The sequence below is a fragment of the Eptesicus fuscus genome, chromosome 21 (assembly GCF_027574615.1).
Source record: "Eptesicus fuscus isolate TK198812 chromosome 21, DD_ASM_mEF_20220401, whole genome shotgun sequence".
Classification (NCBI taxonomy): Eukaryota; Metazoa; Chordata; class Mammalia; order Chiroptera; family Vespertilionidae; genus Eptesicus; species Eptesicus fuscus.
In genome coordinates, this window is record NC_072493.1 from 32,582,244 (window position 1) to 32,610,202 (window position 27,959).

Consider the following 27,959-nt stretch of genomic DNA (forward strand, 5'->3'; position numbering starts at 1 on the left):
CCCCAGGAAGTGAGATGAAGAAATGGGGTAGGCAGAAAGCCTATAAAATGGCTTACCCAGAGAACAGCTGGAGCTCATGTCTCATGAGGCCAGTCTGAGAGGCCATGTAGAACACACCTCATAATTCTCCCACCTGGGGGAGGAGGCTCAGGTATTTATCCCCCAGCTTCCATCGCTCATTTGTTGAGGGATGCTCTTGAAGGCCGTGACTCCCAGAAGCTTCCGGCCTGTCCTCAGCAAGGGCCAAGTTGCAGAAAACAGCCTCAGGCTGAGAGCTGCAGGAATCTGCTGGCTGAACTGGGACTGTCTGCACTGACCTCAGGGATGGGGGCTTGGTGGGTATCCGGGTATCTGCCACAAAGCCTAGTGGGTAACAGGCTAGATCTCAGCAGCCAACTCTGTGATTAGACAAGAATAATAATTCTCTTTCAATGGCTTAATACCATCAGCACTTCCTTCCTAGGGTGTTTGCTGTTCCCGAAGCCTGCAATGTGCTTCTTTCTTGCTTTTCATATAATTACCTCCTTGTCTCTGCTTAAATGTCACCCACTCAGTGAGGTCATCTTTGATGATTCAACAGGCAGTGTGTCTTTCTCCGTGTTTATTCTCTGTGATAGCATCTCAAAAAATATATATCCTTGATTCTTTATAATAGATACACATTCTTATTTATAGATATTTATAAACTATACACATATACACAGTGCATTATATATATTTGATATTTACTTGGCTATGTGCCTATCTCCCTTACTTGTCACTGCATTCTAGACACCTAGCATGCTGCCTGCACATAGTAATTGCTCAATAAAGGCCTGTCTGGTGACTAGTAGAGTCGACCACTTGCCTCATGCACTTTCTGGCTGAGGAAGGCTGGTCTCCTCCATTGTCCCATCTTCATTGCCCCAGTCTTCAGGTCCTAGCACCTCTCCATGCTGCAGAGTTGTGTGCTGGGGAAGAATCCTGAGCAGCTGGGAGTAAGACTGATTTCTGCTTGGCCCTGGGAAGGGGAGTCCAGGTCTTGGCATTGAACACACAGCCATATTCCCATCATGGGGATGGGCTCTAGACAATAGGATTCCTTTTAATTGCTTTTCTCGAAGCTTAAAATATTTGCTCTCCTTAAAGCAATTCTGACTGGATGTGTCTCCTTATCACCTCAAATCCAACTTTCCAGACTCACTAGGGTAATTATTCCCTTGAAGGTTTAGAAATTATTGTGACAGAACTCTTGGGGGCCCTGGGAAGTAAGAATTGCCAGATAAAATCCATACCTGCTGAATCTGGCAAGCCTAATGGGATTAGCCCTCTGCTGGGGCTCTGGAGACAGGGGAGTAAGTGCCCACCCTCTAAGCTGGGTGCATACCCACCACCTTGCCCTGCTCCACAAGCTTTACTCCTGTCCTCCCACTGCCCACCTGGCTCCTCAGAGGCCAGCATGACCCTGTATGCCATGGAGAAAGACAGCTTGTAGCAAGATCATTCTGATGCTCCAAAAATAGGCGAGTAGGCAGAAAAAAATGAGCAGATGGGTAGACCCGGACCTGCTGTCTTCTTCCTCGTTTCCTGACCTACCTTAGTAGTTTACAACACAGGCTTTGAGAAAGACCCATCTCAGTGTGAATTCCACATCCATCTTCTTTGCCAATCATGTGGCCTTGGTTAACTGACTTCAGCAAACATCAATTTCCTAAATCTCAAAATAGGTTGATAACTTATAGGGTTCTTGTGAGCATAAATAATACAGTAAGTGCAAGGCACTGACAGAATGCTTGTAAAAACTAGCAAAAAATTCATTCCCATGCCTAATTTCACATATATAAGACATACACACATTAGGTATAGAATTTGGAAAATTGAAATTTGACGATTTTAATTTTTTTAAAAAATTGCTCCTGCATAGTATCTTGGCACTGATCCATCGATCAATACATCTGTCCAGAGTTATAAATGAAATTAATAACTGGGAGCAAGGAGACAGGGAGGGAAGAGTCTTGTGAAGCCAGCATTCGAGGTGGGTCAGGGCTCTGGTGGTTTATCCCTGCCTGCCCTTGTCCCTTGTCACCACCTACCTGACATCTGAGCTCCATGCTTTCCTCCAGCCTTTGTGCCATTTTTATTGGCAACTTAGAAAACTCCCATTTATCTTTAACAATTCTATTGACATATCATCCCTCCCCCATGAAGAATTAATTATTTTTTTTCCAGAGTATTCTATTGCTTCAATTAGAGCAGATTCCACACTCTCCTCCAGAGACCATGGGGTCCTCCGGATGCAAGGTCTGTCTCCTCCAAGCCTTGTCTGCTGGGGCTCAGTGCAGTATCAGCACGGTGTGAACACCCAGAGATATGGCTCTATTTCAGCTGGCCCATCCCGTCTTTCTCCATGGCATATAGGGTTCATTTGGCCCCAAAAAAGAGTTTTCAACGTTTCCCTTAGAAAAGAGTGGCCAGCCTGGTTTTGAAAGTCCTTGGAAGCTTCCCCTGATGGATACAGTCTTGGGCACCACCATGGCTTTCAGAAAAAGTGGGGTCCAGGCTTGTCCTTGCCTTAGCTGAAACTCTTATTTTGACACCACATCCCATCCCCATGCTGAGCTCAGGACAATGGCCCTCCCGAGGAACCAGCCTCCAGGCTCTTGCAATCACCCAGGAACTCCTCCTGCCTCCCTTTCTCCTGTGAGAACAATGGAGCCCCAGGTCTGAAAGGCAAGGAGTCCTGGAGACAGGAGACAGGCCGGCAGGCAGTGTGACAGGACTTTCCCCTCCTGTACACCTGACTCAGCCTCAGTATGGCCTAGACATCTATGAGAGAGGATCATCCCTCCACTGCTCCTAGCTGGGTCAGCGGCTCTGACATTTTGCCATGTGCAATGGGTCGGCAAGGAGGAAGTACAAATGTGCATGCCTGCCCAACATCAGAGTTGTATAAGAGCATTTAGCAATACGCATGAGAAACACATTACGATTGTAGAGGAGGGCCTTTGATTTAATGGTTAACTTTTTTTTTTAATGTGTTTTTATTGATTTTAGAGAGGAAGAGAGAGGGAGAAAGAAATAAAACATTACTGATGAGGGGAAATCATTGATTGGCTGCCTCTAGCATTCCCCACACCAGGGACTGAGCCCACAACCCGGGCGTATGCCCTGACTGGGAATCGAACTGTGACCTCCTGGTTCATAGGTTGATTTTCAACCACTGAGCCAAACTGGCTGGGCTAATGATTAACTTTTAAATCTATGTAGCTTGCTTCAGATTTGTGACTGGAGTTTTTGTGACCCCAATTAAACCTGAAGATGAACAGGAGAAAAAATAGTGCAAAAACAAGCATGTTTGTATAATTTGAATTATGCCTCCTTAAATCCATGCTGGATAGTCTAATAATATCATTTCCAAGAGAATTAGAAATAGCTAAGTAGGTATTATGTGCCAGACCCTGCGCTGACTACTTGATAGATGTTAAATTCGTTTTCTCATTTTACAAATGAGAATGAGGGTCAGGGTTTGAGCCCACGTCTGCCACATCCAAAGCCCTAACCACTGCACTCTACTACCAACTGAGTCAACAACCTGGCATGCAAACCTGAATGCCTGCTGCAGGCTGAGGAACATGGTCATGAATGCCAGACAGATTTTATGGACACAAAATAAAAAATTAAACCAAGGAGGATAAATAGCAGCCTTTGTGTCCAAATACTCCTTAGGGGCCTTCTGGGCATTTTACAGTAAAGTGTGTTACTGACACTTTCTAACTACTAACTTCATGCTCCAGCAAAAAGTCAGCCCTTTTACCAGCTTGGGGAGCAGCCAGAGAAGCTGGACATCAGAAAAGCACAGGTTTGGTGTTGAGAGATTTTGAAATAACCATTCATTCCAGTGTGACACATACAGGTGCCATTTTACAAAGATTTCCCTGCTCACCCTCCTCCCCACACAATAACCTGGGTTGCAAACATTAAAATGTGTACAAGATCATTATTCCATTACCTATTACCTCCAAGGTAGGGTATGGTTTGGACTTACAGGCACCATTTACTGCATGCTCAGTCGGAATTGGCATTGCCTTAAGGATTGTCTCCATTATCTTTTTAGCTGAACAACCACCATAGGAGGGCGGTGCTATTATGCCAATTTTACACACAAGGAAATTAAGACGTAGAGAGGTGAAACAACTTGAAAGATCAGGAGGTCACTTTGTGAAGTATATGACTGTCTAAACACTATGCTGTACACCTGAAACTAATACAAGATAATATTGAATGTGAACTGTAATTGAAAAATAATTTTTTTTTTAAAAAAAGCAACTTGGTTAGGATCAAGTAAATTGTTGAATCTGGAATGCAGATGCAGGTTGGTCTGAATTCCAAGACTCTAAATTTCTATGCCATAGTAAGCATAAACGAGTATATACAAATACAGAAGATGAAAATGAATACAAAGGTATTCCTTAAGTTTGCATTTAATGTGCATTACAAAGTACCATCACACAATGACAGTGGCACCTAATTCCTGGTGAACTTCTGAGTGTCAGGCTCTGTTCCAAGCTCTCTGTATCTTCAGCTCTCAAACTTGAACATGCATTGGGGTCTTCTAGTTGGATTGTTAAAACAGATTGTTAGCTCCACCCCAGAATTTCAGATTCCATGGTAGGTCTAGGATGGGGACAAAGAACATGCATTTCTAACAAGTTCTAGGTGATGCTGATGGCCCAGGGACCACACTTTGGAAACCACTGCTCTATATGAATTAACTCACTGAACACTCATATTAACATTTTAATCCTCATTATAAAGATGAGGAAACTGGTGAGCTGAGAGATTAAGTAATTTGCCCAAGTAAAGAGAAATACACCTTTAATCGTTTATTTGAGCTTCTCCTCTTTAAGCTGAGCCCAAAATAACTTTGCTTCTTACTCCATCAAATCCCACCATAGGGGGCTAACATCTAGTTGTGAAGTCATTTTGGCTAGCACACATTCTGGGTTTATTAATACCAGGAGAAATGCAAATGGTTTAGCTAGAAACAAGTATTCTCCAGCTCCCTTGTCGACCCACTTATTCAACCCATTAGCATTTTTAGCTTCTTCTGGTCACTCAGCAGATAGCAGGGAGAATTCTCAGAAAGATAAACTTTCTGAACTAGGTAAGCATAAGGCTGAGGAGCAAGGTCTAAATGAGGGCCATCTTTGGGGAGTTCAACCAGTGGCCCAGGTAGGCAAGCAGGCTTGCGTGGGCTATACAGTAGATATGATTCTGGATAATCAACATGGTCATCACAATAATTGTTGTAGTCCAGGACCCCTGGAAAAGGACTCTGAATGGAGATTGCACCGGGGAGTACTCTAGGGAATAGCATCTGCAAATGAGTGAGGGAAGGAAGGAAGATTGGATGGAGAGACACTGAGCTGTGATGGTTGCAAGAGATGCTTTAGTCAGTTCCACAAAGATCTCCAAAGTTGTCTCATTGAGGAAGGGAACTGGGCTTTTGCAGTCCTCCATCCAGCAATGATTAGATGCGGACTGCCCCTTGAGTGAGGCAGCTCTCTTCCCATAGAGAGGGATACAGCGGTGAGTCATCAGTAGCTAGCTGTACTGGCAGCCAGGGGAAATGAGTGCCTGAGTCCTGAAGGGGGTTCTGGATGGCACATCGCAGCACCCACTACAGTTATATTAGACAACATTTATTGAGTACTTATTATGTTCAAGCCTTGTTTAAATGTTTTACACATATTGATTCATTCCAGATTCCCAGTACTATGAACTAAGTATAATAACTACACTGAGTGGCCAGATTATTATGATCTCTGAACGCATAATAATCTGGCCACTCAGTGTATATACATATATATTAGAGGCCCAGCGCATGAATCGTGCATGGGTGGGGTCCGGCCAGCCTGGCCAGGGGGAGGGGACATGGGCGATTAGCTGGCCTGCCTGCTGGTCGAACTCCTGGCCGAGGGGACAATTTGCATATTAGCCTTTTATTATATAGGACATACACTGAATGGCCAGATTATTATGCGTTCAGAGGTCATAATAATCTGGCCATTCAGTGTATATTAAACATGAGGAAATTAAAGCACGACTAAGTAATGTCATAGAAATCAGGATTCAAATCCAGGAAATCTCCTCCAAAGACTGAATGCTTAACAACTGTTGTTAACTATTTCTCTGATTCTCTAAAAATTTAAACAAGGGGATCACGGTGGTGCAAAGGGTTATGGGGGTGGTGTGTGCTAGTGAGAGAGTAATAGATAGGGAAGTTTTCATCTAGGACAAGCATGTCAAACTCGCAGGCCACTGGTAGCATGTGGCTCACAACAAATATTTTTTGCAGCCTAGCCAATATAACGGTATGTAAGAAACATTTTAATAAAAATTTTGTAACTTAATTTTTACAATATCCTGTTATACATAATTATTAATAACTAACTACAAAGTTTGCTAATGACTGATTACTGTAATCGTGTTGCATTCTTTTCCCTTATGTGCCTTATGTGCAAGTGCACCATTTTTCTCCACTAATACTAGCAGTGAATATTTTAGCAGCCGATTGCCACATCATTAGTCTTAGACTGACTTGTTTGGTATGTGCAACAGGAAATATTTCGCTTTTGGAGGACAAGAAAAATAGGTTTATTTGTGTTACCCTTATTAATTTGTGCAGTTATTCAGTGTCTGGTAAGTTAATGTTCAAGGAAAAATATTAGTTTTTATTAAAATGTTCTATTATTTTATATTAACGATTACTCATTTATTTCAGCCCTTTGTATTCAGCATGCCTCTATCGAAATAAACCTACGTTTCTATGAAAACTGAAGCTTTTGTTTTTTTGCAGCCCACATACTAGTAAACTTAAACCTTGTTTATTTGGCCCGTGTTAGCCTTTGAGTTTGACATGCTTGATCTAGGAGGTAAAGTGACAAGATCACAAGGGATACTGTTGCGTGTTTCATGGTGAAGCTGTAGGATGGACACAATCAGAGTGAGCAGTGGCCAGCCTGGGGGCTAGGATACCCCATACCCTGGTGGGTGCCCATGAGAACAGACTAGGCTGCTGCTTGCTATGCATCTCATCTTCTCCCACTGAACTGATTTTTCATCTTAATAAGGGCAATAATATTCTGAAAAGCAACTGTGGCCTTTCGGGTGTGTGGCTGGGGAAGTTATGGGTCCGCAGGGTCATATCAACTCAGCAAAGACTAGTCCTTGTGCTTAGAGTTCTTGGCGCATGTCCAAGGACTGAAATGATGGAGTTAAATTTTCCTTAAAAGTCTAATTATGTCTTATGTGTTTGAAGAAAGTGATGTTTGGAAAGCGGCTTGTTCTCGCTAATACATGAGAACAATGAGCAGCCGGCTGTCAGGGAAGATGCACAGAGGGAGCGGAAATTGACTTTATCTGCCCCTTGCTCCAAAGTTTCAACAACCAGCTGCTTGTCCTATTTGGTGCTCTTTTGATTCTGGCTACAAATGCCAGAGAACTATTGAATACTATTTTCTAATCAGATAATGATAACAATAGTAATAATAGCAGCTGACATATGAGTTTGCTTTGTGCCAGATAGTATGCTAAGCTGATTACATAATCCTCATATAAAAACTATGAGCTGGGTATTATACCAAATTTCATAGACGAGGAAACAAGGCCCAAGGAAATTAAAATACTTGTTCCAGCTCTCTCACCTGGAAACCAGAGGACGTAAGATGAAAACTAACTTTGGGTTTCCAGAATCTAGGCCCTTAAGTTCTATGCTGTCTCCATAACTTACCTGCTGCCTTTTTGGCCCCTTTCGTTCCCCTTTCTCTTTCTTCCTTCATTTCCTCTACAAATGTATTTCAAGTAACATCAGTGTGCTGGGCACTAGGCTCAGTGCTCAGCATACAGGGATAATGAGATCACACCATCCCTGCCTTCATGGACATGGCAGCCTGGGGCTTAATTTCAGCTGGATAGTTAAAATCAAGGGCAACCCCAGGACTTAATCTGATCAACTCTTCAAGAAGTTGGCTGTATCAATGGAAGTTCCTTCCCTCCTCCCAAGGATTCCTCAGCTCTGGGGAAACCCCTGGTTGTCCTTAGTACTGGGGAAGAAAGCCCATTAACAAAGCCATTGGAGTGGAATCCATTCCAGCTCACTCTTAAGTAGAAGCCGGACTGCTTTCAGCACTGCCTACCTGTCAGCACAGCCCTGTACTTAAAAACATGGGCTCTGTATTCAAAGAGTTCACATACCAGCTCTTCCTCTTCATCATTGTGTGACCTGGAGCAAGTTACTTAACCCCTCTGTGCCTCAGTTTCCTCCACTGAAATGAGGATACAAAAGCATTTACCTCGTAGACAGACATGGAAATTACTGGACTCAATCTATTTTAGCTCTTATCCCCTTGTGAACTGATCTATTAATTCAACTTATATTGAATGAATGAATCTTGTCTCAGAGGTCAAATTTAACCTTTTTAATGTTTATGATAAAGACTGTTTCTTTGACCCAGTCATGATTGACTCTAAAGGAGTTAAAAGCATCTAGAAAAAAAAAAAATTAAATGAGGCTCTTGTAGGCATAGCTAGCTTGGAAGAAGTGTTTTTAGATATAGTTTGTCTTAACCTTCACCTGACTTGTGAGAAGTCCACATTTCAGGTGGAAGTCCACTGGTCACGAGCATCAGAGGTTCCAGAAGCAGGGAAGTGGGCCCTGGCTTTATGACTTGTCTCTGAAGCATCTCTGACATTTTGGAAGGTGAGGACGTGTTTCTCGGGGTCATCAATTAGAGAATGAGAGTTTTATCCATTCCAGCGAGTCCCCAGACCACGGCCCTTCCTGTAGATGTTGAGATACAATTAATCATCATCCCTATGATTATTCACAAAGGGTAAGATAGAGCCACTTTGTTTTCTTTAAACTTTCAGCGGTTCTGTTTCCTATTGTTGCAGGCCCCTGGGACCACAAGGTCTTGCTATAGTGAAGTCCCCCTTATCCAGAGGCACAGGGTGGGACAAGTGAAAGAATGAGAGCAGTGCAGATGTTTCTGAAGCCACTGCTGTGGTTTAGTGCTAAGGACACTGGATCAGGACTTCCTGGGCACTAGATATTTAGGTTCAAATATGACCCCCCTACTCATTAACACTATAGCCTTAAAAACAACACTGAACCTCTTCATTAACCTGGAAAATTACAATAGCTAAATTTCACTGGGTGTTTACCATATGCTAAGCATGCTCCAAGTTCATAAGTACCGTCGAAGGCTGGCACTAATACCATCCCACTTTACAGAGGAGGAAATTGAATCTGAGGGTGGAGGAGGGATTAAACCCACGGAGCCTCACTCTAGAACTCATCATCTGATCTCTTCACTGCCATGAACTATGTTTGACACAAGCTGGTGTCCATCTTTGTTTCCTTTCTGCTCTGAGATCTCAAATGCTAGTTGGGGTTCTGAAGGATACAAACTGAGCATAGCTGGACATGGGATGATGGAGGGGATGCTGACTGGGGCAGCCACAGGGGCCATGAAGAGGGGACCTCATTCAGCTAATAATGCAATCAGATACGGTAAAAAAAATCTGAGAAGAATATTCAGAATGTGGGATGGCATGAGCAAGGGCACCAAACACTGCTTAATACGTGGAAACTTGCAAGACCACTAGGAATGTGTTTCTTCTTCTGGGATTAATGCAATAACAGGGCTCCCATTAGCTCCGCAGATAACTTTTCTAGAGCATAGGAAAAATGGCTTGCAACGCTTGTTGATTCACAAATGTTCAGTGCATTTATTATGTGCCAGGAAACAGGCACAAAATGAACAAGACCAGTTGCTCTGATGGAAGGACATACAGGTTGGAGAAGAGAATAAGACGAATAAATCAATAATTAATAACAATAATGGTAACAGCTAACAGTTACTTTATGCCTGGTCCTAATGTGAAGTGCTTCCTGAGCATAAGCTCATTGAACATGCATAGAAACCCTCTGAGGAATGAATGTATTGTTATTCTTCCCATTATATGAATGAGGAAACTGAGAAGTTCAGTAGCTTGCCGAGGGAGGTGGGCTTTGGACACAGACTACCTGACTTCAGGGCCCCTGGCTCCACCATTACCCTTAGGAGAACAGAGAGTGAAGGAAGGTGCGGCCTGGAGAGGTGGAAAAGCCATATGCCCTGTGTGTGGAGTAAGGGGAATGCTAGCTGCTATAACAAGTAACCCGTGGAATGTCAGTAGTTTAAATAATAGGAGTTTCTTTCTTCTTCTTTCTCACATTAAGTCTAAATGGCAATGGGGCAGGGACAGGACAAGGGATGAAAGTGTAGTTATTGAGGTTCCTGGGAGGGTGCAGGCTCTGCCATCTTTAACATCTGCCAGGAAACGGAAGAGAGAGAGCCCAGAGACTCTCATAAGAAGGGACAGGCCTAGAAGTGATACATATCACACGGCCCTGCCCTCACCTCCTTGGCACAAGTACAGATGCATAGTCCCAGCTAGATGGAGGGGCAAAGGTGGGGAAGGTGACTTAAAAATACAGCCCCTGGCTGGGCAGCCACTTACCAGCAGCAACTCTATCTACAGGAGAACACAGAGCTTGGTGGATATCCATCTCAGCCACACACCCCATGGAAGGAGAGAGAAAGAGAGAGAGACCAGATGATGAGGGCCATTTGTGCCAAGAAGCAAGGAGAACTTTATCCTGACAACAGTGGGGGTCTCTGTTGATTATAAGCAGGGAATGACCAGAGCAGATTGGTGTGTTGGGAAAAAAACTTTGGCTGTGAGTAAAGGGCTGATTTAGACAGGAAATTGCAGGCAGGAGGCCAGTTAAATGTATGCAGCAGTAATCTGGATGAGAGATACTGGGGCCAAAAGTAAAACAATGGTTGATGGCACAGGGAGAGGTAGGAAGATATAAGAAATACCCTATTACCTGGAATTATTTACATGAAAGCCTGCCTGGCTCCCATCTCCAATTCTTATGAATGCCCATGCCCCTCCTCCACTCTTGTCCAATTTACCTGCTTATAAGCCTCAGATTGATGTACAAATGCCACGTCCTTAGGGAAGCCTTCCCTGATTTCATCCCCCACCTCTATCCCAGTTCAGGTTCCTATTATAAGCACTGAGATCAGCTTGTATCTCCCTTTATAGCACTTGCAGTTATTCACATGGTCATTTGATTTATATGCCCACGTTTGATTTATCAAGCTTCTCAATGGAAGAAAATTGGTCATATTCTCTTGAATACCTAGTGTATAATTCAATGTCCTGAATGGAGTCGACCTTCACTACATATATGTTGAATGAGTGAAAGAATAAATAAATGAATCATAGGATTTGGGAACTTGTAACATGTTGGAGAAGAGCTAACTACAATTCTTGGGTTGCTAGCTTGGGTAGCTGGATAGCTTGGTGCCTTCCATGATCAAGGATGGTTTTGTCTCAACAAAATATTCTCCTATAGTGATTTTGCTGACGGTCATGTCTTTCTGTTGAAATTGAATGACTAGCCAATATGTCCCAATCCTCCAACACACTGAGTATTCCTACTCACCCAGGCTCTCCCAGTTTAAGGTTAAGACAGTGTATGGTTAATCAGTCATTCAGGGAGGGCCATCTGCTCGCGGGCCCATAGATGAGGTCAGGGAGCCTCATGGTGCCCGCTCTATAGATTCCACTCCTCCTTCTGTGGTTTCTCCTTTGAGGTGATTTGAATGACACTGGGAGATGCCCCATCCATAATGAATAGAATTTAATAATTGAGCAGTAGCTACTTAACTCTGTCTGAAAATTAAGTTCTGCTTTCCTTCCCAAGATCTGTGGCCCAGATCAGGCTGGTACTCTCTCTGTTCAGAGGAGATGAGGAAAAGATAAAAGGACTCTAAAAACTGGAAAGCATCAAATGTCACACACAAGTGCTGTTAACCACTTAGTAACAGTAATGTTACTCTCCAAAAATGGAGCACATCACCCATCAAGAGACTCAAAGTCATAGTAGCTTGTGAAATGGAATTAGCAGCAAAACCCTCATCTTGAAATTCTTAATATGAGCTCCACTTGGTTGCTTATTTTGTTATTTTTCCTTTAAGAGATTATAAACCCATTTCAACCATTTGAATAGAGGCATTACCCTCTCAGACTGTCTAGTTGTGCTGTTGTCAGAGGAAAACAGTGTCTTCAAAGATGTATAGACACTTGGGCCATTCCATTGAGAAAGTAACATGCTCTGGATGAAATTACATTCCTATTCTATATTAAAGTTTCCTTCAAAATTATAGCTTAAAACTGGCATTTGTCATATTCTGTTTGCAAATTCTCCATCCCATACTTTGATAAAAATCAAAAAGAAATCTTGGTGACATTAGAACTGCACACATACTATTAGGTCAATTTAGGAAACTTTATTCTAATTAGGTTTAATCTTCTTGTCACCTCTTCGACACCAAGTTAGGAAACATGTGCCCAGGCCACAATATTTTGGCTCCTTGAAATGTCTTTAGTTACTCAGACATTCCTTGTAGCAAAAAATTTTTTTCTGATTTATCTCCCTGGGCAGAGGAAATAAAAGAAAAAAAATCAACAAATGGGACTACATCAAACTAAAAAGGTTTTGTACCCCAAAGGAAACTATCAACAAAATGAAAAGACAATCTACTGAATGGGAGAACATATTCGCCAATGATACATTTGATAAAAGGTTAATATCCAAAACTTATAAAGAACTCAACTCAACATCAAACATACAAACACCAATCAAATTTAAAAAATGGGCAAAGAACCTGAATAGACACTTCTCCAAACAGCACATGCAGATGGTCAATAGACATATGAAGAGATGCTCAACCTCACTAATCATCAGAGAAATGCAAATTAAAACCACAATGAGGTATCACCGCATATCTGTCAGATGGCTGTCATCAATAAATCAACAAACAAGTGTTTGTGAGGATGTGGAGAAAGGGAACCCTTGTGCATTGTTGGTGGGAATGCAGATTGGTGCAGCCACTGTGGAAATAGTATGGAGTTTCCTCAAAAATAAAAAATGGAACTGCCTTATAATCCAGCAATTCCACTTCTGGGAATATATCCAAAGAAACCCAAAACACTGATTTGAAAGAATATGTGCACCCCTATGTTCATTGCAGCCCTATTTACAATAGCCAAGATTTGGAAGCAGCCCAAGTACCCATCAGTACATCTATATATATAAAAACCTATGCAACTCGCCGACTGGCTGGTAGCTATGATGTACAAGGACCACCAGAGAGGAGACGCTCAACGCGGGGAGCTGCTGAGCGACAGAAACTGCAGAGTGCCCTCTCGCACTCCGGGACTCCTCAGGGGATGTCAGACTGCCGGTTTCACCTGATCCCCACAGGCCTCTAGTGAGTAGATAAAAGAGCTATGGTACATTTACACAATGGAATATTATGCAGCTATAAAAAATAAGGAAATCTTACCTTTCAGGACAACGTGGATGGACCTAGGAGATATTATGCTAAGTGAAATAAGCCAGTCAGAGAAAGACAAATACCATATGATTTCACTTATAAACTAGCAAACAGAGAACAGACCGACAGCTGGGGGCTGGATAAAATAGGTGAATGGATTAAGCAAAAAACAACAACTTATAGATACAGATAACAGTAGGATAATTACCAGACAGTAAGGGGTTTGGGGCAGGTAGAAGAGGGTAAACAGGAGACAAATGGTGATGAAAGATTAGACTCTGGGTGGTGGACACACAATACAATACACAGATGATGTATTATAGAATTGTACACTTGAAACCTATATAATTTTATTAACCAATGTATCCCCCACAAATTCAATTAAGAAAAATATGAAAATCCTCATTCACAGTATAAAATAAAATAAATAAAATAAAATCTATAGTTAGCACTGGGTAGAAGTTGAACACATACTTGTTAAATGCATGAATAAATAAAGGAATGAATGACTTGGGTTATCCCACCATTTTAGGTTATAAAATGGAAAGAGAATTAGTCTTGGGAATCAGCCAGATTAGGGTATGAATCCTAGTTCTGCTACTTGCTGCTTGCTTTTGTTCAGGCCTCTGTGGGCTCTCCACAATGAAATGAAGGCAGCCCAGAGAAATGTCTGCATTAATTTCCTATTGCTATTATAACAAATTACCACAAATTCAGTGGCTCAAACCATCCCCTGCCCCCCCCCTCTCCCCCCCCCCCACCCACACACACACACAGATTTATTATAGTACAGTTCTGGAGATCAGAAGTCCAAAATGGGCCTCACTAGGCTAAAATAAGGTGTTAGCAGGGCTGTGTTCCTTCTGAAAGCTCCAGAGGGAGAATCCATTTCCTTGTCTCTTCCAGCATCTGAAGGCTGCCCACATCCCTTGGCTCATGGTTTTTATCCATCGTCAAAGCTAGCAATGTAGCATCTTTAAACCTCTTTCTGACCCTCCTCCTTCCCTCTCCAATCTTTAAGGACGCTTGTGATTACATTAGGCTCATCTGGATAATCCAGAATAATCTCTCCTTCTCAAGGTTCTTACCTTAATCACATCTGCAAAATTCCTTTTGCCGTGTAAGGTATCATGCTCACGGGTGCCAGGAATTAGACATGGATGTCTATGAGGGGATTGAGGGGTATTATCCTGCCTGCCACAGTAACCATGCAGCCAATGGCTGCACTTATCAGATTGGTCCAATAGTGATGGGAAGCCTCTCCATTCCCCTCCAGGGTAACACAGATAATACATTAAAAGTGCTGGTGTGGCTCAGTGGTTGAGCATTGACCTATGAACCAGGAGGTCATGGTTGGATTCCCAGTCAGGGCACATGCCTGGGTTGTGGACCTGATACTTAGAGTGGTGTGTGCAAGAGGCAGGTGATCAATGATTCTCTCTCATCATTGATGTTTGTATCTATCTCTCTCCCTCTCCCTTCTTCTCTGAATTCAATAAAAAAAAATATTTTTTAAAAAAGTGCTCCCAGGGAGCATCCTCCACCACAAAAGCAGAGACTGGTTGGAAGGAATCCATTTCTACCTGAGGGTGACTCAGTGGTCTTCCCACTGTGGGGCAGAGGAAAGGTCTTGGTTCTCATTAGGCTTCCTTAGATTTTGTAAGACAGGGTCAACTCCACCACCGCTTGGTTGAGTGTTCATATATATAAGTGTGCACTTGGCCAGAAGTCATTCCTTTAATGGTAACCTTGAACTGTGATTCACACCACCCATCAAATCTTGCGGGGAAGAAACACTATTCAAGGAGACCCACTCACCTGAGATGGGCAGTCCAACCACACCTTTAAACTGACCTAAGATCAAGACAGACTGCTTCCTTTTGGCCCCAGGATATTTGCTTTCTTCCACTATATTTTGCTTTACTTTGGTGCTACTAGACTATACTAGAGATACACCTTTAAAAAAAAAATGAAGGAAATAATGGCATTTACTGTAACAGTTTGTTGAGGATGTTAATCACATTTCTGCATACATTTCTTATGAAAAAACACTGAGAAATATTCCTCAGTTCTCAAAACCCAGTACTAATTATAATTCTCTACCATAACTGGTTATTTCCACCAAGTGGACACTATTGAATACATACTATGTATTCACATCGCTGGTCATTTTTCCCTATTTGCACACAGTATTAAGAAGCTAAGTACCAAGACTACTGTCCATCTTCAGCAAAGCTTTAGGACATCATAGCCTACATTATGTGTGACAACTTATTTTCCTACCCTTATTGTCCCTTTTCCCCAGGGGCTTCATCTGTTTCACATTTTATTTCTTACTATATTGTAATGTCTGTAAAGCCCAGAATATGGCATAAGTAAAAACTTTCATTTGCAGAATTTTTTTCTCTTTTGTAAGACACATGCTCCTGACACGTGCCTCTTTGTTCCAGGAATATGGCCATTTAAATGAAAAATCTAAAAACACAAAAGGAAACATCATCAGTGCTAATGTTTAGAAACTGACTCTCGGGAGAACTGGGTTTAGCATCATTGTAAAGACTGGTGCTTCTGTTGACAATATGAAAACAAGTCTCCAACGCTTTGTATGCTAAGCACACTGAGATCATAAATGCCAGGATTCTAAATGACTTGCTTGCTGTTCGCACACTAGCTGGCCCTGAAATCTATTTCTTTTCTAAGGGATGTTTAGCTTTTATTATATCTTTATTCATGGTCAAAAGCCATTAGCAAATTTGCTAAAGTGATTGAAGATATTCCTCTTAAGGCATTCCTCAAGTGTCATCTCTTTGCCTTCCTGTTTTTTATTTTGTATGTGAACTTGTCTTCTCAGAAAGGAAAAATGCTTTTTACATTGTAGGGTTTTGGTAATGGTAGAAACTCAATATTTTAAAAAAAAAATCAATGTTAGCATGACCTCCAGTGAAAATATCTCCAAGTTAGACCCAAGCATAAAAGTTCACATCTCTGAGTTCATCAAACTACAGAATCTCCAACACTGAGAACCTCTCAAACCCTACTAGATAGGATATCAGGACCTTCTCTTATTAATCTCTAACCCATTGAGTCCAGAACATAGTATGTATTCAATAAATACTCGTTGAATTAATGAGTAATACCTCTCACAGAAAGACTGGAGTTCTACTCCAACCACAGTAGACCAGGAAGGGAACACAGGGCTTGTCATGTGGCAGGGGTGCAGTATGTACTGAGTGGCTGTCACTGAGACACATCCAAGCCATGGAAGAAATTTCTGTCATCCCTGAACTCCAGAGCAGTAATTATTTTCCCCCTTGTCAAAGACATGCCTGACAGATGACATTCGCATGTGCAACTACTCTCACGGGTGTACTTACTAGTAGGTTTATGTGAAATTCCGATTGTGCTAGTACAATTTCAGTCTCCCTCTCTCCCAGTCAAGAAAATACATCAGAACACAAATGAATAAGGATGTCATTAATATAGGAACAATCTTGAATTCATGGCAATGTATTGAAAGAGTAAATCATCCACCATTTTGGCATTTCAAATAATAGTAGTGCAGGACCGTGCGTGTGAGGTATCTCACAGTGATTGGCAGAAACAGCTCATCATCATACCAAGACTGAGAGTGCTGCTTACAGTAACCACCTCTGAGACCCACTAGTCCTAACATGCCATCTTGGGAACTTTCCCAAACTCCCGAGAAACCATCTCTGAGGCTCACCCTATCCACAACACAATCATCTATACCAGAGGTCCTCAAACTTTTTAAACAGGGGGCAAGTTCTCTGTCCCTCAGACCGTTGGAGGGCCGGACTATAGTTTAAAAAAAAACTATGAACAAATTCCTATGCACACTGCACATATCTTATTTTGAAGTAAAAAAAAACAATACGGCAAAAACACCCGCATGTGGCCCAGGGGCCGTAGTTTGAGGACGCCTGATCTATACGATCTCTTCCATCCATGTGAGCTTCACCAGAGATCATCCCTACTCCTGGAAATAGCTCACATAGGAATCTCACTGTCACGTGGGTGTCACTCCACTTTCACATCATGGCCTTGAGGAAGAGGCCTCACAAGCAGCCAACTTACCACACCGCCACCAGCCGAGTGCACGAGCACAGACATCCCTTCTCGGAGGTTGGCAACTTCAAACAGCATCATGTAGGCTGTGACGAAGTTCATGGGGAAAGCAGCAGCCTCAGAGAAGCTCATGTCGTCGGGGATCTTGTAGACAAACTCCATGGGCGTGCAGACCACCTCTGCCCAGGCATTGTAATTGACAAACGCCATGACACGGTCCCCAATCTGGGCACAGGGATGCACAGGGTTAGTGGAGGTTTCCTAACCTTTTTGAGGGGTTTCTCAAATACTCAATAATATGATGAAAATTATAGATTCCTTCCCAGAAAAAAAAAACAACCACCCTCAAATATGCACCCCTCACCTGCCTCCCAATTTCAAGGCATTTTTGGATGCTTTGAAGCCCATCTTTAAAATATTCCCAGGGACCATGGAGGCCAGGTTCTTTACCCCTCTTCTCAAGCATAAATATACAGTGTGGAGCACATTACACACCATCGAATGTCAGTGTCAGGTCATTTTACTAACTCAACCACTCATCTAATCTCTCTGTTTTGGAGCTGAGAAAAACTGAACCACAAGAAAGGTTAATGGGCCAAGGCTAGGAGTAAAATCTACTCTTGTTTGTTCTCTGCCAACCCACATGGATGCTCTGACAGGCTAGTTCATTGTGGCCTTTGCATCAAAGGTTAGCATGGGGTTACCCATCACTGTGGACGGGAATGCGGTGCATCAGAAGAGCCATGTGAATTAAGTGGAGACTTGACAAGAGCAACCAGGCTCAGAGGCAAATAGGAATATGCCACCGGGTGTGAGAACAACTACCATTTATTGGACATATATTATATGGCAGGCATTGTCCTAAAAACATCGCATGTTTTAACTCACGTAATCTTCAAAACCCCTATAAAGGCATGGCTGAGTACTGTGTTTTATCATGCAAAAAAAAAAAAGAGCAATCATCTCGTTAAAGCAGTTATGATGGTATGCTAAGTTTTTTTTCATACTTTATCATTATTAAAGCAAAAAACAAATAAGTGGACCAATACTAATAGCTTGTAGGAGCTGCAGAGTGCTAGCTAAAGCGAACCATTCTGCTATTTATGTTAGTGGCTTGTATTATGACTTTCAAATGCAATACTCAAATTGCTGTGGTCCTAATAAATTCTCAATAAATTAATGGCTTTCCTATATGTGTGTTGTCGTATATATATTTATAATGGATTCTACTGCTGTTTTAATTTCTTTGTAGCTCAGTATTTCTCTTCTATCCCTATTCAACAAACTGCAAAAGGCTCCTATGAGATGGGTTCTATAAGAATCCCATATTACAGATGAATGATTGTAGATTTCAGACATTGAAATTGATGCAAGGAGAGATTAAAGTATATGCCCAAGGTCATGTAGCTAGAGAGCAGCTGAGCCAGGATTTGAATCTAGGCAGGCTGACTGCAGATAAAATAATTCATTACACCTGAGATAAGGGATACAAAAAAGACAAAGTTATATAAGGGTGTCCAACAGTTGAACCTACCAAGTCTGGGAATGTTAGTTTAACTCTTTAAGCCTCAGTTCCCTCAGTTCTCAAATGGGTATATTATTAGGAAAGGGTCCTTATGAAGATTAAATAACATCATATGCATGCAATGCACTAGGCAGTATGCATGTAAAATGAGGAAAGAGCAATCAGTGTTGACTTAAAAAGAACAGATGGTTCTTGATCTCATGGAATTCACTGTTTAATGATCAAAAGCTAAATATAGACCCAGTAAACTTTATGAAACGGAAAGAGTAGCTGTCTGATTATGAAACTGATGGAAAGAAGAGGCTGTCCCACTGGCAATGAATGTCTTAATCCCTGAGAATGTTGAAGACTAAATGACGAATGTTGGGAATATCACCTTAAATGAAACGACTTGGGCCAGCGGATCACCGTGGTCTAACACTGGCTTCCTCTTCTGCACAGAACCATCAAAATCCAAAACCCAAAACAGACGCAGTACCCCAGAGTGGCTAATGGCCTCCAGTGTCAACATGGAATGGAATGAAGAGTATTGCAACCACCTTGACAGTGAGGGTCACAGCCACCAGAGCAGGGCTGACTGCCTCCCTCTTTTCCATTTCATTATCAAATGGCAAAAGTGGCTAAGCCATCAGACCAGCCCCAGTCCCAGAGACCAGAGGTAGGCAACTTAAAAAAATCCAATTCATTTCATTATTTGATTCTGTTAAGAAAAAAATAGTCCTGGGTGATGGAGACGGAATTATTCCTTCACTGCTGTGCCTCTGGCAACAGTTTTTCAAGCCTCTGTTGCAATCGATCAACCAGGAGAGCTATTAGTGTGCTGCTGCATGGAATTCCATCTCTAACGGGATTGAAAATCTTAAATCAAAATTATAGAAGGAATTTTAGTATTGGTTTTCTCCCAAATCATCCCCTGACTGGAAACCTGTAGGTAGCATCTTTATTTGTGCCGCTGAAAGTCACTGGAGGGAAGTGGGGGTGAAGGATAGGTTGGACAATATGCAAGCCAGAGCTAACTAGCGGAAGAAAGGTCATATATAGAAGGGAAAAATCTATATAATCAAGCAGAGTAAGTCCTCCCTCTACACCAAAGTCAACAACATCCCTATCTGCTGTTATATTCTAAAATAATGGGTTATTAATCCAATGCTCAGAATTAATAGAGTTAGTAGTATGATCTTTTCCTTTGGGACCCTGTGAAGGAGTGAGGAGCAGATAATATTTCTTATATGCAGCAATTTTGGGGAGAAATGCTGCTGCCTCTGTTATATTGCTTATCTGGGGACAGAAAATGCAAAGTCATATACAAGAAGAGAAAAAGCACACATACTTCTTGCTCAACACTTTTCTGCTATATTATCTGAAAACCATGGACAAAAAGAATGAGGGGTGAGAAGATATTTCTAGACATCATAATGAACTTGGAGCATATTGATACTTTCAGAGTATACTGAGGCTCAGATGCACTGAGACTGATCAGCAGGCCCCAAGTCAACTCCAAGGGCATCTTGGCATTGCATTTTATAGGATGTTTCTTCCTGTACTTAGTATTGCAGCATTTGCAGGTTGGGAGCAAGGGCAAAGATCATGGGGGAGTGAAAAGGCTCTGGTGACCCGAATCCAGGTTCTACTACTATGTACCACCTTTTGGACTCCACAGAAAATGAATAAACCCTGCTGAACCTCATCTCTAAGGAGACAGTAACAATCTTTACTTCGCAGGGCTGTGGTGAGGCTGAAAAAAAGATAACTTGCCCGTGTTTCTGATTATAGTGGATTCTCAGATGCTAGCTGCATTCATGTCTCTCTGGGGAAGCACTTAGTTATAAGAGAGAGCTCTTGTACCTAATTTCCATTGGTTTTCCTGGCTCCACACTTACTGCAATTTTGTGTGATTGATTTGCCCACAGTTTTCAGATTTTATAGACCAAATTCTATTTTATTTGCATTATAATGGGAGAAAGAGTCCTATATCTTTTCACTGTTTAAATTTTTTATTATGGAGAATTTTGAGCATGTATGGAAATAGTCAGAATGATATAATAACCCTCTTTATCAACTGCTCTACTCCCAATCCATCAACCCATGGCCAACTCCGTCCCACTCTCAGGTACCGCTACCTTGTGGCTTTAAAATTTCACCCCAAACCCAGCTGGCATGGCTCAGTGGTTGAGTGTCACCCTATAAACCAGGAGGTCATGGGCTCGATCCCCAGTGTAGGGTGTGCAGGAGGCAGCCAATCGATGATTCTCATCATTGATGTTTCTCTCTCTCTCTCCTTCTTCCTTCCTCTTTGAAATCAATAAAAATATATATTTTTTTAAATTTCACCCCAAAAGACCACATCCCCACTGTCTGAAATAATGATTATAAATGATTACTTAAATGTGTCAGTTAAGTAGATAGTTAACAGAATCAAAACATAAAAACATAGAGGCTATTTCTCCCCAACTTTTGTGTTTTGTAATTGATTTTTGAGCCAGAAGTGATGGGAAAGTGTGATCTATGGGTGGGAGGAGGGGGGTATACACACTTTAGTTAAACCAAAGCCAAATACTCTTATTTAATAACTGTACAGTATGAATAGAGGGAATGACAAGATTTTCTCTGGTCACCAGACTGTTGCCAGGAGCACCAAGATGGTACTGAGACCTTTGGAAAGTCCTGTCATTTATAAACATTGTTAATAAAACCAACCAATAAGACATCAATAACAATGCACATTATAGATTGTGTCAAGCATTTTTGCATAATCTTTCATTATATCAATGAATTCCAGATTTATACTACTCTTTCAGTCAAAAGTCAGAATGTTACCTCATATCCTTTCACACTGTCCCCCAGAGCTTCCACAATCCCCGAGCACTCAAAGCCTGGCACCAGAGGAGTCTTGGGAGGGTTGTCGATATTCCCTTGTCGCACCATCAAGTCAATGAAGTTTAAACCACTGTGATCAGCAAATGTGAAAAGAGAGAAATTCAAAATGAGATCCCAAAGCAAGCACTGGCATGGCTTTTCTTCTCTTCCCTTCCCTACCCCTCCCTTACTCCTTCCCCCCATTCCTCTCTCTTTCTTTTCCTTTCTGGAAAAGGGTGCCCAATAGTAACATCACTTAGCTCAATGTCACCAATAAAGCAAACTTTAATTATCTCTATAGACAAGTAATGCTTTCCTGGCAGTTAAAATAGCCATTGCAGAGTTTACACTCTTAATTCAAAAGACAGTCCCTTTGCGCTCTCTCTGAGCCAGCTTACTCTTACTTTAGAAATACACATTGACTAGCCAGGTCATTAGCCATTCTAGCACTTAATCATGGGTAGAAAATACACTAGGAAGAAGTTATAAGAAGACACATGGAAAGCAGCCAGACATAATGGCCATTAGCCAAAGTAGGAGAAAAAAGACCTAATTTAAAAGGTCTCAAAAGAACCGTCACACTCCAACTATCACATGAACTTACATCAGCGCGGTGCCATAAACAGCACCCATAATGGTGAATATGAGTCATCAAGAGACGACATTATGTCCAGATGGAGGAGGGTGACTCGAAGAAGAGAGATCATAGGGATGGACCACTGGATGTAGGAATAATGGAGGGCTGCTTTCAAAATCTTTAGGTATCTCTGGATGAAAGAAGTTACTCCATATTTTCTATTAACATATTACTTTTAAGATAAGAACATTATCGTTAAAGTATGTCAAAGTCATCACCTTGGAAAACCATATAATTGATTGTAATGATGCTCTAAACCAGTGGTCGGCAAACTCATTAGTCAACAGAGCCAAATATCAATAGTACAACGATTGAAATTTATTTTGAGAGCCAAATTTTTTAAACTTCTTCTAATGCCACTTCTTCAAAATAGACTCGCCCAGGCCATGGTATTTTGTGGAAGAGCCACACTCAAGGGGCCAAAGAGCCACATGTGGCTTGCAAGCCGCGGTTTGCCGACCACTGCTCTAAACTATATATATATTTAATGTAATTTTATTTATTACAGAGAGGAAGGGAGAGGGAGAGAGAAATAGAAACATCAATGATGAGAGAGAACCATTAATCAGCTTCCTCCTGCATGCCCACTACTGGGGATTGAGCCCACAACCTGGGCATGTGCCCTTGACCGGAATTGAACCCGGGACTCTTCAGTCCTCAGGCTGCGACTCTATCCACTTAACCAAACCAGCTAGGTCTAAACTGTATATATTTTTAATAGCTACAATTGGGAGTTGCATTTAATACCCATTTACTAACTAAATGAGAAAACACATCCCGCTAAACATGTATTTTTTCTGCCAGATGTGTTTCTAATAGACTTCCTGGTTTTATAAACCACCATCTAAGAAAGAGTTGGGTTATAGAAACCAAACTCCTTGGTCTGGCCCAAAGCTTGTTAACATCTGACTACAGCTTCTTTTCCAAGCAAGATAACTTGAACTATCTCTTAAACACAGCTCACCTATTTCTTTCTTGGCCTCTTTGGAGCCAAGGAAGCATCTAATTCCCCCTGGTCTTAACTCATTAGTTTGATCCATAGAGAGCAGGTATTAATGAGGAGGACAATTGCCTTGATAGGTACGTTCAGAAATCACCATCTTCTCAAGGGTTTCCTGCTCACAAAGTAGGCAAGTTTCACATGTCCCACTGGAGTGCCTCTAGTGTGTGCCCTCCTTGAAAGCAGCTGTGTGCCTCATATTCCTTTGCCTCCAGGATGCCTGGCACAGTAACATAGTGGGTACTCAAGTAACATCTGCTGAATGAAGGAATATTCCTGAATATTCAAAAATCTGTGTTTGCCAGTTTGCATACTACTTTTCAGAAGTGGCCAAGGGATGCTCAGAGAAATGGACACATTTCTGAAATGTGTGTGTGGATTTGCAAAGGTCAAACTTTGAAGGTTAATAGCCTTTAGAGTCATTTCTTAACCAAAGTGTTCTCCAATAACATGGCCGGTTTCTAAAGGGCTTGGGGAGTCCTGGGCACAAATCCCAACTCCATCACCTTCTACCTCTGTAACCTTGGATAAGTTACTTAACCTCTCTAAGCCTCAATGTCCTCTTCTGTAAAATGAAGGTTATGTTAATACCTATCTCACAGGCTTATGGGGAAAATTAATGAGAGTTAATCACATAAATGTGGTGCCACATACATAGGAAGTACTCAAACATTAGCCTTGAAATTTGCAACCTCTGTTAAGAAGGCAGAAGTATGTAATACAGTTTAGGAAGACTCTATTAAACAAGGGTTAAAAATAGTTTCAGAACTGAAATGGAAAAACTTCAGCTGTCTATAATCTTCATTTCTGTGAAACAGCCCATCAAATAAATAAATACCACCAAATAAATAAAGCATCACTTAAAAGGAATTTCTGTGTCCCAAATCAAACACTCCATCTCAGCACACTGTTTTTCCTTTGTGTGAAAATCTATGCTTTCCCCAGACCCTGATGGAGAAATGCCAGAAGAAGTTACTTGACAGTTCGGTAAACATGCCAGCCCCCAGGTGAAGGCATCATCATGGACACTCATTACCCTGTTCAATAGGGTTGCCTTCAATCTCCATCCAGAATGAAATGAGCACGGTGATGGGAAACTGAGAGCCAGCTACCCAATTCCAGTGAGAAGGACTAAAATTGACTATGAAATCCTGTATCATCCCATTTGCTCACTGGGGTATGCAGTGATCCCATCAGGGTCATGGGGAATGCCACCCATCTTCAGGAAAAAAAATTTGAAGCAGTTATATCCTGAGGGACAGGGAAGGAGTCAGTGTTGTTTATCTCAGCACAAAGGAAAGATGAACAGTTGTTAATGGAGTACCTTTCTATAGGTAGACCTTCTCGTGGTGCCCGCCCACACGACCTTCTGATATGGATATAGTGAGCATTTAGTGAGGGTTTTATTTGTGGCAGGAACTGTGCTAAGTGCTTTATTTTTGTTATTTATAACTCAACCAGACTTCTGTGAGGTATGAACTATCATACCCGTTTTTCAGATGACGGACCTGAGACTCAGCAAGCTTAAGTAACTTGTTTAAGGTCGTATCTTCAGAAACTGTCAAAGTCAGGATTAGAATTCAAGCAAATTCTAGAACCTGAGCCATTACACAGGACAATGACTTCTTTGTGGGAACTTTACCCACTGTCCTTGCTGACGAGGCATGCCCAAGGCACCATGTTTGTAGCTTATCTCTTTAACAGATGCTTATACTAGTGATGGACCCAATGGTGGAGGAGTGACCATCCATCATCTAAGCAGGAACCCATTCCTTAGCATGAAATAAAGGAACTGGATGTTTGCTCAAAAACTATGAATTGGGAACCATGCAGCAAGTGAACAACTTGTTATCAGAAAGCATGTCAAAACATAGAATTGAGCTTGAAAGACCTAGTTGACTTGTGCTTTGGGGAAGCGAAGTGGAAACCCAGTAGGTAGAAGAATTAAAGAAAAGAAAAAACATGAAAAGCAGTAGAGTCAACCCAAAAGCCTATGCCAGGATCAGGCTTTACAGTTTTCACTGTTGTGACCAAGAATGGGAGGAACCAATCTCGCCCAATCCCAGTGTGCCTCCTGCTCTCCGATTTCCCAGTTTTTTTTATAGTTACTGTCTTTATAATAGAACCTCTTAGTTTTGGTTATGTGTGTGGTCTCTGTCTCATAAAACCAAAAGATATACATTAAAGCAAATACCACAATCAATAACCCTAAATCTTACCCATTGACCTCATTGTGTTTTCAGACAAAACCAGTGTCATTGTTTAGAGATAATAAGCCATCTGCCCAAGGCCACACAGTGAATTGAGAAGCCTTGGACCTAAAATTGGGTCCATCTAAAACTTTTCTTTTCCACCCCACCAGAAAAAAACAAACAGGGCAGATCAAGCTATACGTGTTTATAATTATGGTTTCCAGTATTCTCTAAGATAATTTTATTTTCACCTGGAATTTTTTTGGGGGGTTGGCAAATGACTGTACCTGATGACTCAGATCTACATAGAGGGTGATATTAAGATGTTACACTTAGCTGATTTTTATATGGCTCTTAAACATTTAAGATCATTGCAAAAAAAAAAGTAATTCTGGAAAGTGCTTGACATAATTTTCTGCTAGGTAATCCTATTTCTCTCAAACATTGGTATAATTTTACTAAGACTTTTATTTTTTTCCTCCCATGACTAAAGCTTACTCAAAGGCTAGGCTTAAAGGATTATTACTGAGTCATAGTCTCCTGAAGGAATGGAGGCAGAGGTTTGAGATAGGGACCCTGAAAAACTCAAATTACAGGATGAGGGATGTGATAGAAGATACAGGGAAATTTGGGATTAAATAATAGCACTCTTACATTTGCATAGCATAATTACTGTGTGCTTTCACACACATCTCATTAAACCTTGTAACAATCCCAGAAAGATAAGAAATGCAGCTATAATTATTCCCATTAAATAGATATGAACATTGAGACTCTGATAAGAAAACTGACTTGTCAAAGATAACTCAATTCATAACTGGCAGAACTGAGACTTGAATGAAGGTCTTCAAACTCTTTGCTCATTGTATATTCCATGACACCATGACATCTCAAATAAGTAAAGTAAATGTTACTGAAATCAATATTTTCAATATTCAGAGATAAGACTAAGAGGAAATGGTCAAAGGAAACAGATGTAGGGTTCCTGGGTGCTAGTTCCTGGGCTGCCACCAGTGAGCTGTGGGGTCTGGGCTGAGTCTCTGAAGCCCTCCCAGCTCCCACACTCTGGTCACTTGATGGTCCTTTATCCCGTGGGCTCTGCTTAAAATATCAAAATTAAAGTTTAGATAGAGAGGGAGAGATGCTTGGTGGTCTTCATAAAAGACACTAACGTGGGATACTAATATCTATCTAGAAGCTAAAGTAAGGCAAGCTGGCCTTGACCTCTATGTTTTCTGTTATCTATTATGATGAATGTCAACACTGTAAAGTCTCAGGGTTGCTTAGCTGTCTTCATGTTGTGTTTTACTGGAATCTGCTAGTGTTCCGGTAGAGTCCCATCTACTAGAGTCTACTGGAATCATCATCCCCCATGATGATGATGCTACATGTGAGGTCTAAGGTATGAACTATTTTAATCTCCCTTTTCTGCAAGATAAAGGTGAAGCCTAGAGAAGATAAAGTACCTTGTGCAAGTAGGTACCAGACCTAGGATACAAGCGCTTTTCATACGACTTCCAAGCTTGAATTTTGACTGCTAAGCTGTCATTCTGTTATCCATGGTAGGCTGCTAGGTATTCTCCCCAGCATTGTGGTTTGGGATCTGTTCATTTCCTTTGGATACAATAGTAATATCAAAGAAGATACAAATGATTTCTTAAATGATACCACTAAGTGGATGACAGAAGATCAGCTCAGCTGTAGTTTGTTAACTTTCCAATTTGAGATAAAATTGACCTAAAGGAGTTAAGCAAAGCAGAGACAAGTGGACATAGACAGGGCTCCTTGTCTTTTACTCTTCTACTGAGGGCAGGGGTTGTTCAAATGAAAGGATTTTAGATCTCTTGCCATCTTCCTTCCTCAGGTTGTAGGTATCTTCAGCAGTGACCTTGGGAATCCAAACACTGACAGACCATTGGACAAAGAACAGTATGAGAAAAATGTCCCTCTTCAAGCAGCCTATTTCTGTATTGATGCATAGAGCATTTTGATCTCACACTCAGTAGAAATTAAATCTTGCCCCATCATTGATTTAATTAAGAGGTCGATGGCCAAAAAAATGAACCTTCAGAAATTCATTGTTTTGCTTACTAAAGGGATACTGTTAAGCATATCATTTGTTGTAATATATATTTGCTTCTTCATGCAGAGGAATTTTCTTTGAATCTCAGCACAAGGATTGGTGGTACGAATCTTAACAGGCCCAGTACAGTGTACTGATTAT

At 41.5% G+C, this 27,959-nt stretch overlaps 1 protein-coding gene across 1 annotated transcript in view; it reads right to left on the reverse strand.

Annotated features, from left to right (window-relative positions):
• The window catches only part of VAT1L (vesicle amine transport 1 like), a 148,794-nt gene that overhangs the window by 103,462 nt on the left and 17,373 nt on the right, over window positions 1-27,959 (reverse strand). Inside the window, exons 2-3 of the mRNA XM_008139686.3 lie at window positions 21,868-21,997; window positions 17,535-17,750 (exon numbers count right to left, since the gene is read on the reverse strand). Of these exons, the coding sequence (XP_008137908.1) occupies window positions 17,535-17,750; window positions 21,868-21,997 (346 nt within the window). The remainder of the gene's footprint in view (window positions 1-17,534; window positions 17,751-21,867; window positions 21,998-27,959) is intronic.